Here is a 16,563-nt window from a genome sequence, read left to right on the forward strand (position 1 = left end):
TAAAAATAAAACAACAACAACAATAATAGAGAAAAATTATGAAATTGAAGTATTTGTAAAAACTACCAGATTTTCACCATAAAATGTTTGACATCTACTAGATTTTCCGCTAGGCATTAGACAGGAAAATTTGCCACCAAATGCGTTCCTAAAAACAATTGATTTAGTGGGAAAAGTACTAAAATGGCAACAGTAAGGCTAACTGCCCATAATGGTGGCTGCCCTCTGCTTTTGTTATCTTACTGAGCATGTGGAGAATTATTACTGTAATATACACTACTGGGTTACACTTACACTAGGGTTGCCAGGTCCATGGCCTGATCCTGATCCTGTATCTTTAGGAGAAGAGAAAGTCAGCCAAGTGCAGGTGTTCTTGCAACTCTGTAATGGGAAAAACCACAAGGTGGAATCCTCCCTCCCTGCTCCACAACTTTTGAAGATACAGAAGACCTTTTGGAGGCTGGGCCTGGCAACCAAGAGGTCTTCTGTATCTTTAAAAGTTGTGGAGGGGGGGGAGGGAGAATTCCACCTTGTGGTTTTTCCCATTACAGTGTTGCAAGAACGCCTGCACTTGGCTGACTTTCTCTTCTCCTAAAGATACAGGATCAGCCTCAGGCCATGAATCTGGCAACCTTAATTTACACAGATACACAGACTGTACACTCCTTTAATGTGACATATGAACACTGCTATGGGTATTCAGAAGCAACTGGTACTCAGAAGCATACTGCCTCCAAAAGTAGAACATAGCCGTTAGTAGCCATAGCAGTCATTAGCCTTATCCTCAATGCATTTGTTTAATTCTGAATTTGACAGGCCTGGAAACGTACTTGAGGGCTTGTAAACAAAAGGGAAGTGTTAAAAGTCCTAAAATTCTTCCCTAGTTTGAATCAACATTCCTGGCTCCCCCCCCCCCCCAGCTGTCTGCAGCAGCCCTTGAGAGAGCTGTATCTCCATGGTTCCCTGGCTCTTCCTGGCATGCTGCTACTCAGCAGGTTGTGGGGGAACGAGAGGGAAAAAGGAATGAAAGACCTGCTTCCTGGGCTGGTAGAGGACAGCGTTTGTGAATGGGAAGGGTGGTGGAGATAGGTGGCTAATGTTTTCTGAACCCTCAGATTGGCTTTGAAAAAATGATATGAGGATCTTCCATTTATTTTGCAGAAGATCTCAGTTAATTTCTGAGTTAATGTTGAGATGAGCTTTAGACAGCTCATCCATCTCTAGTCCCAATGACATGTGTTTCCCAGCTTCCAGTCCATAGTACTGGCTGCCACTGAAGGGAGTGGGGAAAAGCTGCACAGGACATAAGTGATTGCACATGACAGAGGGGAGAACTCATAGTGGCATCCCCATTGTTGTTCATGGCAAGTAGCTCCACCCTGTCATTGCTTCTGGCAAATAATCTTTCCTTGGAACTGGAGGCTGCCCTGAGAATTCTCAGCTGGAGAACTGGTTCCCTCGGCTCTTTTGCTGAGCTACAGATTGGATTCCAAAGCAGTGTGGATAGTGCTCTGCTTGCACACAGGGGCTTTTCAGCTTCCCCTCCCATAGCAGCCCTCTGAGTCTACCAAAAGCCTCCCCAAGGCCAGAAAGTTCTCTCCGGGCCTGTTCAGATGCCAGCATAATCTGGATCAGAGGCTTTTTGCAGATCATTTTAACTTGGACCGTTTGCATGAAGTTTTTGCCAACGCGATTACATTCAGCTGCTTTTGCCTTTAACTCTGGAATAAATTGATGTGACAAAAACCCAAAATTGCTTTTAAAATCCGCACCTGCTTCGGTGCTCTTCTACCATGTATTACCTTTGAAGCACCTTTTTTTGGCTGCACAGTTTCTTCGCCATTGGATCCTCCCTTTTCTCCGCTCCTTTAACTGTCTCTGGGCGTCATTTTGTTTCCTGCCATTGATGAAGCCACTTCCGGTCGCTCTTGCCTTCCTTTCTCCCGCTTTCTTCCGCTTCCCCCATACATTTCCTCCCCCGCTACTTTAAACATTCTGTGAAAGCTCTCTGCATGTGATGTGAGAGGGTTTTTCCCCCACCCCTTCATTCTCTCTCTTCTGCAGTGATGCCAACTACTCCCCGAGGGTAGCAGCGAAGAGCTGGTGCTGAGGAAATTCCTTCCTGGGGAACCTTGGCCGGCTCTCTCGCTTGAGCTGCGGGGGGGGGGGGTCCGCAAGCTGCTACGTGCCGCTTGCTGGAGCTACATCCAGGCTTGGAGCGCACACAGCCACAGCGAGAGGAGGCTGGTGAAGGTGCCGCTGGGGTAATTTATAAGCGCCCAAAAGCACAGGGGAAAGGGGAGCTGCCTTGGCGTCTCATCCCAGCATCTGCTCCACTCACAGAAAGCGATAATATTAAACGGTCAGTGCTCCCTTTAGTAGCTGCTTTTAATGTCTCTCTAAAGGGTTTTTTAAATGTTTCTCAGAATGCATGCTGAGGCTTGTCCTGGGGTGGCACAGGGACACCAATCTCGCGCTGGGACAGCCTAACAGCCACGGATGGGAGCAAGGGGGATGGGAGAAAACCTGCACCGCAGGGAAGGGGTCAGCTGTAGATTCCCTTTCTTTCAAGCGCCTATTCCTCCTTTTGTTTAGGGAAACACCGCGCCTTCCCTGCCTCCGCAGTTAACATGCTAATGTGTGGGCGCGGCAACAAGGAAACACTGATAGCAATAAATGCACACGTGTGTGAATGCTAAAGGGAAAAACAGCCAATTTATTCGTAGCGAGGGCAGAAGTATGTGAACTGCCAATATCAGTCGCGATGGAAAAAGCAGCATTTTTAATGTGGATCTTGGCTCATATGTGAACCAGCTCTCCAGCAGCATCCCATGAGGCACTGCCAGAAAGAGGCTGCTGCCAGAAATATTGCTTTCTGCTCATTCATGAAGCACTTAGATCTTGGCCATGTATTCAAATTTCCTGGGAACAGGGAATTACTGTTAAACCCATTTAAGTTTGGTTTAGATGAAGTGGGGACCCTCCAGCCCACAGGCCAGTCTTGGCCCTCCAGGGGGTGCAATTTGACCTGTTAGGCCCTTTTCCCCAAACCAGCCTACCTGTCAGTCATCACTTGTGGCATTCGCTGATGAGAAGGGTTCAATTCTGCCTTGGTTGCATACACCTGAATAGGCGTTCGCAGCCAAAACAGGATTTAGCCCCATCTTGTCAACTGATGAGTGGGGTTTAATCCTGGTCAGTGTGGCTGTGTGCATCTGTTCCCCACTGGAAACAGGCGCACACAGCCAAGGCAGGCAGCTCCAGGTTTTGCAGGCATCGACTGCAAGAGGGAGTTCTCCTGTGTGTAGCCAATGCTTGCAAAATGCAGGCTTCTTCCAGCTTTATCAAGTGGCGGGGTGGATTGAAAGATGTCTTTTGCAAACACCAGCAGCAAGCAGGAGAGGCCTTAGGAACAGATGCATGCAGACACGGCAGGCAATCCTGTTTTTTTTGCAGGCATTGGCTGTGAGAGGGACTTCGCCCACACGCAGCCAGTACTTGCAAACTGCAGGCTTCTTTCTCCTCTCTCCATCACCTGATGGGAAGGAGAGAAAGAAGAGCTATGTTCAGAACTTTCCAAAGCACCAAACCTGGGGCTGGCAACTCCCCTTGTGCCACGGTTGTCTCACGCACCAGCCGGCCAGATGGGGAACCCTTTGCAAGGGATTTTGACAGGTGAGCAGGCCAACCTACCTGTCAATCATGTTGCATAATGACATCATGTGATTAACAGCAGTTGTCCCACCCATCTGTCAGAGTTGGCCCACAGGGTTCCAAACCCCTTGTTTAGACATAGATCGCCTTCTGCAACATATTCTTGACACAATATTAGTGCATTAGTGGATTTATTCTGCTTTAGTTTGTGCTGTTCTGGTTCCCCAATGCTACCACATTAGTGCTGTCCAGAGGGGGCTATAGTGCAATGAACCAAAGTAAGCCAGAATTTTATAGTACAAAAAGTTATGAGATTTCAGTAGGAAGTTAAAGGATATGAACTGACTGGAAATGAAGCAGGTGATTGCTCAAAACCTTTGCAAGGACAAATAGTACTGAAAGTGGGATCATATCATGAGGACAAATAATCATGAATGCACAATAAAAAGGACACCTGGAGGGGGCCATACAGCCACATTCCATTTGCCTCCTGTGGCTGCCATTGGTTTCTGGTTCCCAGTTCTTTGTTTGAAACAGAGGTGCATAAGCAGCCTGAAGAAGGAACTTAGGTTTGGGGAACATCTTTGGGCCACCTCAGATCATACATCCCTGCTGCCAAGGGCCTGCCCCCATGAAATTCCCTAGAGTTGTGTCTGGTCCAAAGTTTGATTTCTTCACAAATTGCTCTGAATATCCCCAGGAATCATTTCAATACAATACAGAACTGTGGCTTTTGATCTCATCTGATCCAAGTGTTTGGTAATTTTAAAAAATGAAATAGGTACAGTTTCATGGTCCTATTTCTTAGCTGAGATATAAATGCAAGCAGTGGAAGTGAGAGTAAAACCAGCCCACCTTTCCCTAGGCACAAACAACAGCAGACACAATCTTCTTAGGTAAAAAGATAAAGAATGTTTACTCACGACCTTTCATATGTTCAGGAAACATAGGCTCTAGCTTAGATGAAAGGAGTCCATTAGTCTTCGGTAATGATGCTCTCAGGAGAGCATCTTCCATGCTGCCTCTCCCAGAGGTAAAAAGTAGTGGCAATGGCGGATATGCAGGAGTCTGCGATATCCCAGGACAAAAGAGGAGGAAACCAGGTAACTAACCCCACCCATTAGGAAGTTACATCATGGTAAACAGGTACATGGGATATTTCCTCAAATATCCCTTAAAGGGAACACGCACGTTTTCTTATTCTTACACCGAGGTGGACAAAATGTATTTTGGGTAGGAGAGGTGTGCAAGCCTTAGATTCTTATCCAGGCTATGATATGTTATGCACCTCTGTGTCTAATAAGGGAGTGGGATTCAAGAGCCAACATCAGCCTCCTCCTCCACTCTTTAGGTCTCATTAAGGCCACATCCACACCAGGCATTTATTCCACTTTAACCAGCCATGGCCTCCCCCAAAGAATCCTAGGAAGTGTATTTTGTGAAGAATGCTGAGTGTTATTAGGAGTCTCCTATTCCTCTGACAGAGCTCCAGTGGCCAGAGTGGTTTAACAGTCAGCCCCTCTTTCCAGAGAACTCTGGGAATTGCAGCTCTGTGAGGGGAGTAATGGTCTCCTAACAACTCTGAGCACCCTTCACAAACTACACTTCCCAGGATACTTTGGGGGAAGCCATGACTGGTTAAAGTGGAATAAATGTCTGGTGTGGATGTAGCCTAAAAAGCTGCTGCATTTTCAATAGGTTCAGCAGTAGTCACAAAGATTCTGATCTGAGAGAGGTTATATACAAATACTATCATGTCTGATACTACCTTTGATCAACCAGGGACTGTCACCCACAGGTGATTGTGAGTGTGGGCCATTCTCCAAAAGCAACAGTTACAACAGGGATAGGGAACCTCAGGCCGGGGGGGGGGTGTATGATCATCTGGGCCTCTCTGTCTCACCCTTGGGACTCCCGTTAGGCCACAACCCCTGAGTTACACCCCTCACCAGCCCTGCTTTGCTCCCTTCTTGAGTGTTTTTGCCTGGCTAGAATGTTCCTTGAACTCTGGTTGGGTTTGTTCTTGCCTGTATAGAGGGCACAGAGGGGTGTGTAGCTGTACAAAGCCTACTGTACAAAGATAAAAGTCACATTCATCGTTCTGCCCACTTTTCACTCTTGACCTGCCCACCACTGGCATGTGGTCTGTGGAAGGTTGCCCAGAAGGGAATTTATCTCTTGGTCTGAAAATGTTTGCCAACTCCTGAGTTATAGGCAAGCAATTTCATCTGCTTCAAATTTTATGTGAGAATACTTTGGGCCCTTGGGAGAGGTTAGCTGAGAACACTTGTTTACTCGTCCAAAGTCCTTTCTATTACTAAGTCAAATAAAACTATGCACTGAGCAGAGGGATTGTTTTGCAACCTGTTACAGGTGGACTGAATCATGCCATGTTGTTACAGATAACAATTTTGCTCTAGCACAGAACCAAAGTATGGCAACGGCTCAGCAGTGTAGAAGGCTGTGATATACAGAAGTGCCTTGCATGAGCCCAGGCTGTCACCTTGGAACGTTCTGAATCAAGCAGAGAAAAACTGGGACGCAATGTCTGTAAAGTCACTGCTGGTACTTTCCGTGGTTTGGGTGTTCTTCTTGGGCTCAGCTTCCAGTGGGAAAGTCCTCGTCTGGCCAGCAGACCACAGCCACTGGATCAATTTGAAATTCATCATGCTCGAGCTCATAGCCAGAGGCCACCAAGTGACTGTCCTACTGCCTTCATTCTTCCAGATAACCAACTCCAGTGAAGCTTTCCCTTTTCAAATTGAAGTGATACCTGTTCCATTCTCAAAGGCAGAGATGGAAGATATGTGGCAGGACATCCTATATTTGTGGGTTTATGGGAGACATGAACTTTCTTCCTGGGAACTTTTCAGCAGGTTGTCTAACTCAGCAACGGAAATAATTCACAGGTACAAAATTCTCTGTCACTTGGCTGTGACCAACAAGAAACTGCTCGAGAAGATGGAATCGGCTGGTTTTGATGTTCTGATTTCAGACCCACTCATCCCTTGTGCAGAACTACTGGCTCAGAAGCTTGGTGTCCCATTTATATACACCTACCGATTCTCTATGGGAAACACAGTGGAGCGTCTCTGTGGGACTATCCCAGCTCCTCCATCGTATGTGCCTGCCAGCATGGGGGAGCTGACAGACAGGATGTTCTTCATGGAGCGGGTCCAAAATGTGTTATTTTACCTCTTCAATGATTTCTTTTTCCATCATGTTATCTATAAAGACTGGAATGAGTTCTATAGTGATGTTCTAGGTAAAAGCTTGCTCCTAGTTCTGGTTACTGTGTTTTTGACATCTACATCAATCAGTTTGGTTCCCATATACATATGTGTCATATGATTTCTCTCTTTTTCTGTTTGCTCCATCCCCCAAACTACCTCCAGTACGGGAGTGGAATGCGGCAGGTGTGGTGGTGGGGTAGATTCAGGCAACTGACCATGGGAGAGGGAGCTATGGCAGAGGAAGAGGGAGTTTCAACTCGAGTTTCAACTCCGTTATATATAATGGTGATGTAGAGTCCAATCTTAATCTCAGAAAAGGTATCCAGGTGAGAGACCTGGATACCTTTTCTGAGATTAAGATTGGACTCTACATCTCCATTATATATAAAAACAGTGCAGAAATGTGACTAAGCAAAATTTTAAAAAGCATGACTATTCACACTAAAATACTATCAAAATACATATTTTACCATATTTTACATAATTTTACATAATATTTTATTTATTTGCTGGTATTTTACACATTTTTGTCCAAATACTTTTTATATCTTACTCATTTTTGTTATACATATATATATATGTCAATAACTGCATTGCAAAATTCAGAGATGTGTGATATTTGACTGACTGTTGCCTTCCATTCTGTGTAGTGATTCCTGGGTTGGTTTAGTCCACATCAAAATGTGTACCAGATGAAATCCTCAACCATCCCCCCCTGCTCCAGATGTCCCATATTGGCGCTGAGAGTTTGTGGTCCTGCCTGACAGCTGACTGGAGCCAAGGAGGGGTCTAGCAAGGAGAGGAGGCATAGTTAGGGCCATTTTTAGTGGTCTGATGAGGCACAGAAAGTGGCAAGAGTGGAACGATGGAGGGTCTGGAGCCTTTGAAAAGGAGGATGTGCTACTACTGAGAGGAGAGGAAGAGACACACAATCTGGTTTGGAACAGGGCAAGGTGTGTGTGTTGGGCAGAGGGATGCTCTTTCCCTCTCTGGAGGACTTGGCATCACCTATGGGACAGAGACCAGTAGCTGGAAAATCCCAGGGCTAAGTGGTCACTTTGTCCTGTGTGGAGGATTTATCAGCAACAAGTATAGTCCCAGCAGTGAGCCAACTCTGACTGGTTGAGGACCTCCTAGCCCCTACTGGATCAGGGTTTCAATGTATCATTGCTGCATTCCTTTCTGGCAGAGACATCACTCCAAACAAGGGAGGCTGGGGGATGTCTATGTTTGCTGGGAGCAGAAGGGAGTCCCTACATTTATTTGATCAAGGCTACCTCTATTGACATAAGGAAGAGGAGCTAACTTATCTCATGAAACTGACTATCCCCAACTGTTCTTTCTTAGTCTTGCCCCTGGAATAGAGTCCTATTGCAGTCAATACAGATTCAGTCAACTGCTTACACCATAGAGAATGCATAAGGGTAGGCATCCCCATTTCCTGTATACAGGGATAGCAGGATCTGTCAGTTTCAATTCTCCGAGTTTCTCATTTTTTCAATCTTAAATTAAGTTCTCCACATTTCTGCACATGAAAATTGTTCAGCATTTTAGTGAGAATTTCTCCTCACACACACATTTTTGTATGCACTTTTGACTAATACATTTTTGCAAGCAATTTCCCTTAACAGAATGCAATTTTGTATGCTATTTTTTACTAATATATTTTATGCATACTTTCCCCTAATATATGGATTTTTATAAACATTGTTTGGGTGGAGAAATGCACTGTAAAATTCAGATAAGTGCGAATTTCGAAGGATGCCTGTGTTTTGGTTCTCATATTGTTTCAGAAAGTGTGAATTTGAAAGATTCAGCTTTAAATACAATCAGAATTGAATTTCTCTCCCATTCCTACCTGTATGGAACCCAGGAGGGTGCCATCTTGTTAAATGGCCATCTTTACTCTGTCTTGGTATGCGTTTCCCCTCCTGGGTAACCTAGAAACACAAAGCACATGTCTAATTAGAGATATTTGAGGTCATCAGAACCATTGAGAATGTTCTTAAGTCCTCTAGAACAAAGAATATTGGGGTGTTGGAGATTTGTAAATGTAATTTTTGAAAATGACAAGTGGCTTTGCTCTCATGGCTGATGTTTACAGTTAAGGTACAACCCCCCCCAATATACAATAGGAATATAACTTTTTTAATTAATTAGGACCGCAACCCTAAACACATTCACTAGGGAGTAAGCCCTACTGAACATAGTGGGGCCTATGTTATCAGTATATACACCCTGTTAAATTAAAAAAAGATACAAATCATGTAACGGATGGCTACTAATGTGGTAGATAAACACAGATCCTGAAGTACCTTTTAAAATTGTTTAAATTATTTATTATTGCATTTTGCCAAGGAGCTCAAGGTGGTTCTCCTCCCTCTCTATTTTATCCTCACAACAAGCCTGTGAGGTAGGTTAGGCTGACAGACTGACTGGCTGAAGGTCATCTAGCAAGCTTAATGGCTATGTGGGGATTTGAATGAGATCCTAGTCCAACACTCTAGCCCAGCCTTTCCCAACCAGTGTGCCTCCAGATGTTGTTGGACCACAATTCCCATCTTTCCTGTCCACTGGCAATGCTGGCTGAGGCTGATGGGAGTTGTGGTCCAACAACATCTGGAGTAGGGTTGCCAGGTCCATGGCCTGCGACTGATCCTGTATCTTTAGGAGAAGAGACAGTCAGCCAAGTGCAGGCGTTCTTGCAACACTGTAATGGGAAAAACCACAAGGTGGAATTCTTCCTTCCCCTTGCACAACTTTTAAAGATATAGAAGACCTCTTGGTTGCCAGGCCTAGCCTCCTGGAGGTCTTCTGTATCTTTAAAAGTTGTGCAGGGGGAAGGGAGAATTCCACCTTGTGGTTTTTCCCATTACAGTGTTGCAAGAACACCTGCTCTTGGGTGACTTTCTCTTCTCCTAAAGATACAGGATCAGTCTCAGGCCAAGAACCTGGCAACCCTAATCTGGAGGCACACTGGTTGGGAAAGGCTGCTCTAGCCACTACACCACCCTGGTTCTCTCTCAGTTATTGAACACTGCCACATTCACAAGCTACACTTGTCCTGCTTTAAACGTCAGCTTGTGTAAATATAGGGATGGGTGAGAAATTTTATTCATTTTGCATTTTAAGCTGAATCTATCAAATTCACACTTTCCGAAACAATATCAGAACCAATATATAGCCATCCTTCAAATTCACACTTATTTGAATTTTGTAATGCAGTTCACCACCCAGTGTTTATAAAAATGCATATGTTAGGGGAAAGTGCAAATAAAATGAATATACGAGTGAAAAGAATGTACAAAAATGCATTATATGATGAGAAATAGCTTGCAAAAATATGTACATTAGTCAAAAATGCCTAAAAACTGCCTATTATGAGAAAATTGCACTAAAATGCTGAAGAATTTTTATGAGGTTTTTTTTAAAAACAACAACAGCCAATTGCAGAAATGTGGAGAACTGAAATTAAGATTGGAAAAATGAGAAAATGAGAGAACCAAAATTAATCCCTAGTGTAGAAGGCACTCCCCCTGCTTGTGAATAATAAGACTCTTATGCTATTGTGATTATATGTTGAGTATCTAGAAATTGCCAGCCCCATAATGTATATTAGCTATGCTCTATTGCATTGTTTCATTTTGTCTTGTGGGATTGTCTGTGGCAGTGAAAAAGTGGGTGACAAATACTTTTAACAAACAAATAAATCGCATACTGCCCCACAGGTAAACTTACAGTTGCATAATTTAAAATGGGAGGGGGGGGGACAACAGACAAAGTAACAGGAAACCCTCAAAGCAATTAAATTGAATAAAAAGTCATTAATAAGTGAACAATTGAAGACTACATACAAAATGTTTTTAATGTTTTTCATTATCCGCCCAGAGAGCTTCGGCTATGGGGAGGTATACAAATCAGAGCTTGGAAAAGTTACTTTTTTGAACTACAACTCCCATCAGCCCAATCCAGTGGCCATGCTGGCTGGGGCTGATGGGAGTTGTAGTTCAAAAAAGTAACTTTTCCAAGCTCTGATACAAATACAATAAATAAATAAATGAACAGGTATACAAACAAGCATGAATGATAGCCACTGTTGTGTGACAATTACAATTTCTCAAAACACCTCATTTCGCTTGACATCTGAAGTGTTTGGAGAAATTTTAATTGCTTGTGTTTGTTCATTTCATAGGTAGTTTTAAACTATTTGCTTCTAAATAACTTTTTATACAATATCATTGATTTTGGAGGTTCCTGTTACCATGTCTGTTTTTCTTCTTCTTCTTGAGGACCTTCTTCTTTGTTTTGGTTGGATATTTAAAGTTGTGTGCCAATTAATTGTGGGATTTCCATTCCATTTCCTGTCTTTTGTGAATCGGAGCCTATGTTCAGAAGTGTTCTAAATTTCATGAACAATCCAGCAGAAGTAGTGACTTGACTTTATCCTCCTATAGCCTGAATGTTGAGCAATCCATTCCAGGATTTGTTATGTGTTATTGATTTTTATTGCATAAAGGACTTTTGCACTGCACTAAACTTAAGCTCAGAGCTGAGCAAATAAAGCAGGATTTTATTTGTGGAATCATCAGCTGGGGTTATTGTTACTCTGTTGGGGAAACTGCGCTGCTTCCCACTATGCAAGGGAAGAGGGTCCTCATCCTGTTGTGGCTACAGGTGTGCTATTGGGGCACCAGCTCTAGTGGGAGAGTGCTGGTCTGGCCCACAGATGCCAGTCACTGGATTAACATGAAGCTAATGCTCAAAGAACTGACCTTAAGGGGCCACATGGTGACTGTGTTGACACCGTCAGCATCTCTTTCGATAGATCCGGAAGAGACATCTTCTGCCTCTTACCACTTTGAGGTCCTGTCTGTGCCCTTCACCAAGGAGGATGTGTTGGCTATTTTGGACAAATTCCTGAATGTAGCGATATATGAGGTGCCCCAAATCCCCTTTTGGAAAGCTATGCAGAAGATGAGGGAGATAATTGCCTCCTTTGATGAAATGTCCAAAAAGCTTTGCGACAGCATTTTGCGAAATGACACTCTGATGGAGAAGCTGCAGCAGGAGGCCTTCAACATTCTTATCTCAGACCCGCTTTCACCTTGCGGTGACCTGGTGGCAGAGTGGCTTGAAATCCCCTTTCTCTATACTTTTCGGTTCTCAGATGGTAACTCCATGGAGAGACTTTGTGGACAACTCCCTGCACCTCCTTCATATGTTGCTGCTAGCACTGGGGGGATGACTGACCGGATGTGCTTTGTTGAGAGGCTGAAAAATTTTATCTTCTATGCTTATAATGATGGCCTTTTCCTGTATTTCTGGGCAAGTGAGTGGGATCGATATTACAGTGAGATTTTAGGTAAGATTGGAGACACTTTAGGCTTTTTGCTGTTCAGACGTGCTGCAATTCCATTTATACAAGGTTAGAAGTGGATACTTACCTCTTAACGTTCCCTGTTTTATTGGAATGATAAGTGAGCAGGAAGCTACCTTTCCTGAAAAATTAATGGAGAGTTGCTTTCAATCTTATGCGATTCTCATTTCAGCATTTTTCCTTGCTTTTAAAAAACTCTTCAATGTGGTTCATTCCAAATCTTTCCTACTGAGAAAAATGTGTCACAGAGAAGTAGCTCTAAAACTCTCACAAACCCTGAGAAATACAATCTAACCCAGCCTTCTCCAAGTTGGTGGTCTCCAGGTGTTTTGGACTACAACTCCCAACAGTCCCTCCTAGCGCAGACATGCCGCCTAAGTCTAGCTGGAGCTGTAGTCCAAAACATTTGGAAGGCACCAGGTTGGGAAGATTGTCTAAGTAGATGTCACGAGTATCAATCCAGCTACCAATGCTGACTTCAGAGCAAAGGATTCTTTCAAACATTATGGAACAGAAAATTTGGATTTGCCTCTGAAATAATATCCATCAAAGAGTCACTTACTAACAAACAATGGTGTATGATACATGTATTTCTGCAAGCACAAGTTTATCCCCTGCTGTGGTTCACATCTCTTTCTCTTTTTAGGTGTACAGTATGCAGCTGAAATACAATGTGCAGATGAGCTTTCATTATTTCTGAAAACAAGGTTGCCAAAGCCTTTTTATCTGTGAAGGAGAAACAAGCTGAATTTAACCCCATTCTTTTTTGTCGTTTAATAGGGAGACCCACAACATTATGTGAAGTAATGGGGAAAGCGGAGATCTGGCTGATCCGAACCTACTGGGACTTTGAATTTCCTCGGCCTTTCCTGCCAAATTTTGAGTTTGTGGGGGGTCTGCACTGTCAGCCAGCCAAGCCTTTGCCTGAGGTAATTCTCTCCTTTGCCCTTCAATGATAATAGCCGCTGTTCCTTGGTCAGAGTACCTCAAAGAAAGGGGAGGGTTTGGGGGGAGATAAGTGGCAAGAGTACATAATTTTTAATTATATGTGGTGTGGATTCCTGTCCGGGATTTGCTCTGAATAGCAACTCTGAATCTGAAGCCACGGGCAGCCTTATCCTGGGGCAGATTTGAGGTGACATTCAGAATGGCAGAATGGGAGCTGGACAGATCTGACACACAGGACACACTTTACTCTTGTGCTGTAGCTGCATGTCCCACAGAAGCTTTTGCAGAAACATGGATAGTACCCCATGTTTATGGGGGGGGGCAGGGGGTGCCTTTTGGATTTCCTGGCTCAGGTATAAGCCTTATGTGTTGAATTGTTAGCATATGAATCAAGGAACTGGAGGGTGTGTGTGTGAGCCACGCCTGCCACGCAGCCCCAAGAAAGGGACTTCAGACTAGTTGACAGGAATGCCCATCTGAAAGCAACAAGCCATTCTAGATAGTTGCAGAAAGGCCTTGGTGAACTCTTCCTTTTTCTTAAAGAGACAATTTAGTTCTGTTCCTGAGTCGCTTTCTATGATGCATCCTGAAGTGATTTACAGTATAATAATATATAAAAAATAGTTTCATATATAAAAACAGTTAAAACAATCACACCTCTTTATCCTGACCTTTAACATGCTAGATGTGTGTTTTCAAGACCCACCCTATTCCTGTGGCTGTAATTTGTTTTAACTGCTTCTAATACTGAATGTTAAATTGTTGTAACCTGTAACCTGCTTGGGACCTGCTGTTGAATGGTGGGCAACAACAACAACACAGGAATGTCTTTAGCAGGCACTGAAAACACAATAGAGAAGTTGCCTGTCTGATACGCAATGGGAGACATTTCCAAAGTGTAGGTGCACCACACTAAAGGCCCACTTCTGACATCATGTGGAATGGACCTCCTGATAGGTTGGTATCTGCAGGGTGCCCTGCCCTGAAGAACATAGTGATCAGTTGGATATATAAGAGATGATGATGACTGATTGATTGATTTGTTAGTTGCCTCATATCTAGTGGCCCCTAGGTGACTTATAACACATTTTAAAAACATACAATATAAAATGAATTTAAAAACATACTATATACAAAATTTAAAACCCAACAAAAAGGACTAAGACAGCATACCAAAGGCCTGGGTGAAAAGGAAACACCCAAAGATGGATAGAGAAGGCCTCAGGTGTACCTCCCTGGGGAGAGCATTCCAAAGTTGGGGACCACTGAAAAGGCCCGTTCTCATGTTGCCAACCTCTAAGCCTCCCGTGGAGGGGGCACACAAAGAAAGGCCACAGATGATGAATGCAGGGTCTGGGATGATTCATATGGAGAGTTGCGGTCCTTGAGATATTGAGGTCCTGAGCCACAACCAGTACTTTGAATTGAACCCAGAAACTAATTGGTAATCGGTACAGCCATTATATGTGTGGACCAACCTGCCCTGGTCTGCAATCTGGCTGCCAAGTTCTGCACTAGCTGGGGATGAGGTGATCTTTTAGGGATCCTGGTCCCATACTGTAAAAGGCTTTGTTCACCAATACCAGCACCTTGAACCTAGCCAGGTAGCTAATTGGAAGCCAAATTATATGACTTCCCATCAGTCAGTTTGTTAATCGACCCCATACTTTTTGGTGCAATTTCTTGTCACTTTCCATACTGCAAAATGTCAATTTTTTAAAAAAGTGAATTTGTTACCCAAGAGCACTTTAATCCATTTTAATTGTGCAACCCTAACTTTGCCAGTATGTAATTGAATCTCTCCTGCAAAATTGCAACAGCCTGGAAGCAACAAGTTCCACTGAAACCAATTAAAGTGGTAGTCCTAGACTGACCTTCCTTGGAGTAAGGCCCATTAAACTTAATGGGTGGTATTTAATGCTAGTCCTACTCAGAGTAGACCCATTGAAATAAATAGACATGACTAAGGTTCATTAACGTCAATAGGTCTGCTCCGAGTAGGATGTAGTTCAATTCAACCCAATGGGTCTTCCTTCTCAGTCAACATGCATAGGATTGTGCTATGAAAGTAACTAAATTCATTCAGTGGATTTAGTCACAACTCATTTTAGCTGGATTAGGGCTTAGGTGGCTTTAAGCAAGCTGTAGTTCTCTAAGTCTCAGTTCCCCCTTCCAAAATCTGCAATTTGAGGATAGTTCCACAGACCTACCTTTTAGGGCTGTTCTAAGGATGTATCATCATGCATGTAAAGTGTTTCAGGCCCTTGAGGTGTGCTTTGTAAATGGAGGCATTATTAGACTGAGGGAAAGTTTCCTGTTCCTTTGACATGAGTGGTACAAGAAAGAAGGAAACCCATCTTCTGCCTAGGAGCCTGCAACTTGCATACTTTCGGTATCTTGTTGAACTTTGCTCTGCTGTTTAAGACACTCCATAGACTTTAGTACAAACAACAGCCACAAAAGGAAATATGTGCTCAAGGTTACTGTGGCAACTTAAAAAGGGACATATAATAATATATAATAAATATATAAACATTATGTACTCTGTATCTATATCCTTTGACACAAGGCTGGCGCCAGAGGGCGGTCAGGTCAGGCCCTGGCCAAGGGACCCTGAAGGGCCCCTCCTTAGGGTGGTAGGGTAGCACTCCCATTCTGTGATCTGCAGCAGTGTTGGCTCCTGACCCTGCCATTGATCATGGAGAGGGAACTCCCAGGTACTCCCCCCCAGTGCAGTCAGTGCGGGTAAAATAAGCCCGCACTCATGCTCCACCTACCTCTCCTGTGAATGACGTGCGTGCTGCATGTGCATGCCTGCCATAAACCAAGATGGCAACAGGGGCTTCCCTAAGGGACTGATGCCCCTGCCACTATCGTGGTTGATAGCAGGCATGTGCATATAGTGCACATGTCATACACAGGGATGGGAGAGGTAGGTGGAATGCATGGGTGGGCTTATTAGCCCTGTATGGGTGAGTTGGGCTACGACTCTGTGGGCCTGGGACAGGCCGGTGCCCAAGGGCCTAGTCATGCCTGATGCTGTCCCTACTATGACATTTCACAGATTGTAGAAAGTGACAGTATTGTGTAGGAGTAAAACTCCACTCCTTGCACTAAGGATCACTGCCCTGCTCACTATTACATGCTGCAGAAGGCTGGGAAGCTGTGTCAATTTCCTCTATCCACTGTACAAAGCAAAGAAGCTGTTGTTTTTGTTAAAGGTGTATTAGCAAAGCTACTTTGTTATAAACAAATCCAAATAGGTTTCCCCAGCTACAACATACACTAGGATACCTTAGTGGCCATGACTCTACATGCATATGCTCTAGAGTAGGGGTGACAGGACATTTT

General features: G+C 43.9%; 1 protein-coding gene and 1 long non-coding RNA gene across 3 annotated transcripts in view; one reads left to right on the forward strand and one right to left on the reverse strand.

The window, feature by feature from the left end:
- The window catches only part of LOC133366298 (uncharacterized), a 65,684-nt gene extending 63,795 nt beyond the window's left edge, over positions 1–1,889 (reverse strand). The window contains exon 1 of the long non-coding RNA XR_009758375.1: positions 1,803–1,889. This is a non-coding gene — a long non-coding RNA (uncharacterized LOC133366298). The remainder of the gene's footprint in view (positions 1–1,802) is intronic.
- The window catches only part of LOC133366297 (UDP-glucuronosyltransferase 2A2-like), a 45,223-nt gene that overhangs the window by 8,020 nt on the left and 20,640 nt on the right, over positions 1–16,563 (forward strand). Inside the window, exons 1-2 of one of the 2 annotated variants that reach the window (XM_061589257.1) lie at positions 6,009–6,919; positions 13,045–13,193. In XM_061589257.1, coding sequence (XP_061445241.1) covers positions 6,199–6,919; positions 13,045–13,193 — 870 coding nt within the window. In that variant the 5' untranslated portion in view covers positions 6,009–6,198. Of the gene's footprint in view, positions 1–6,008; positions 6,920–13,044; positions 13,194–16,563 lie in introns of those variants that run through there. The other variant, XM_061589256.1, reaches the window with a different exon arrangement.

The sequence above is a fragment of the Rhineura floridana genome, chromosome 11, assembly GCF_030035675.1.
Source record: "Rhineura floridana isolate rRhiFlo1 chromosome 11, rRhiFlo1.hap2, whole genome shotgun sequence".
Classification (NCBI taxonomy): domain Eukaryota; kingdom Metazoa; phylum Chordata; class Lepidosauria; order Squamata; family Rhineuridae; genus Rhineura; species Rhineura floridana.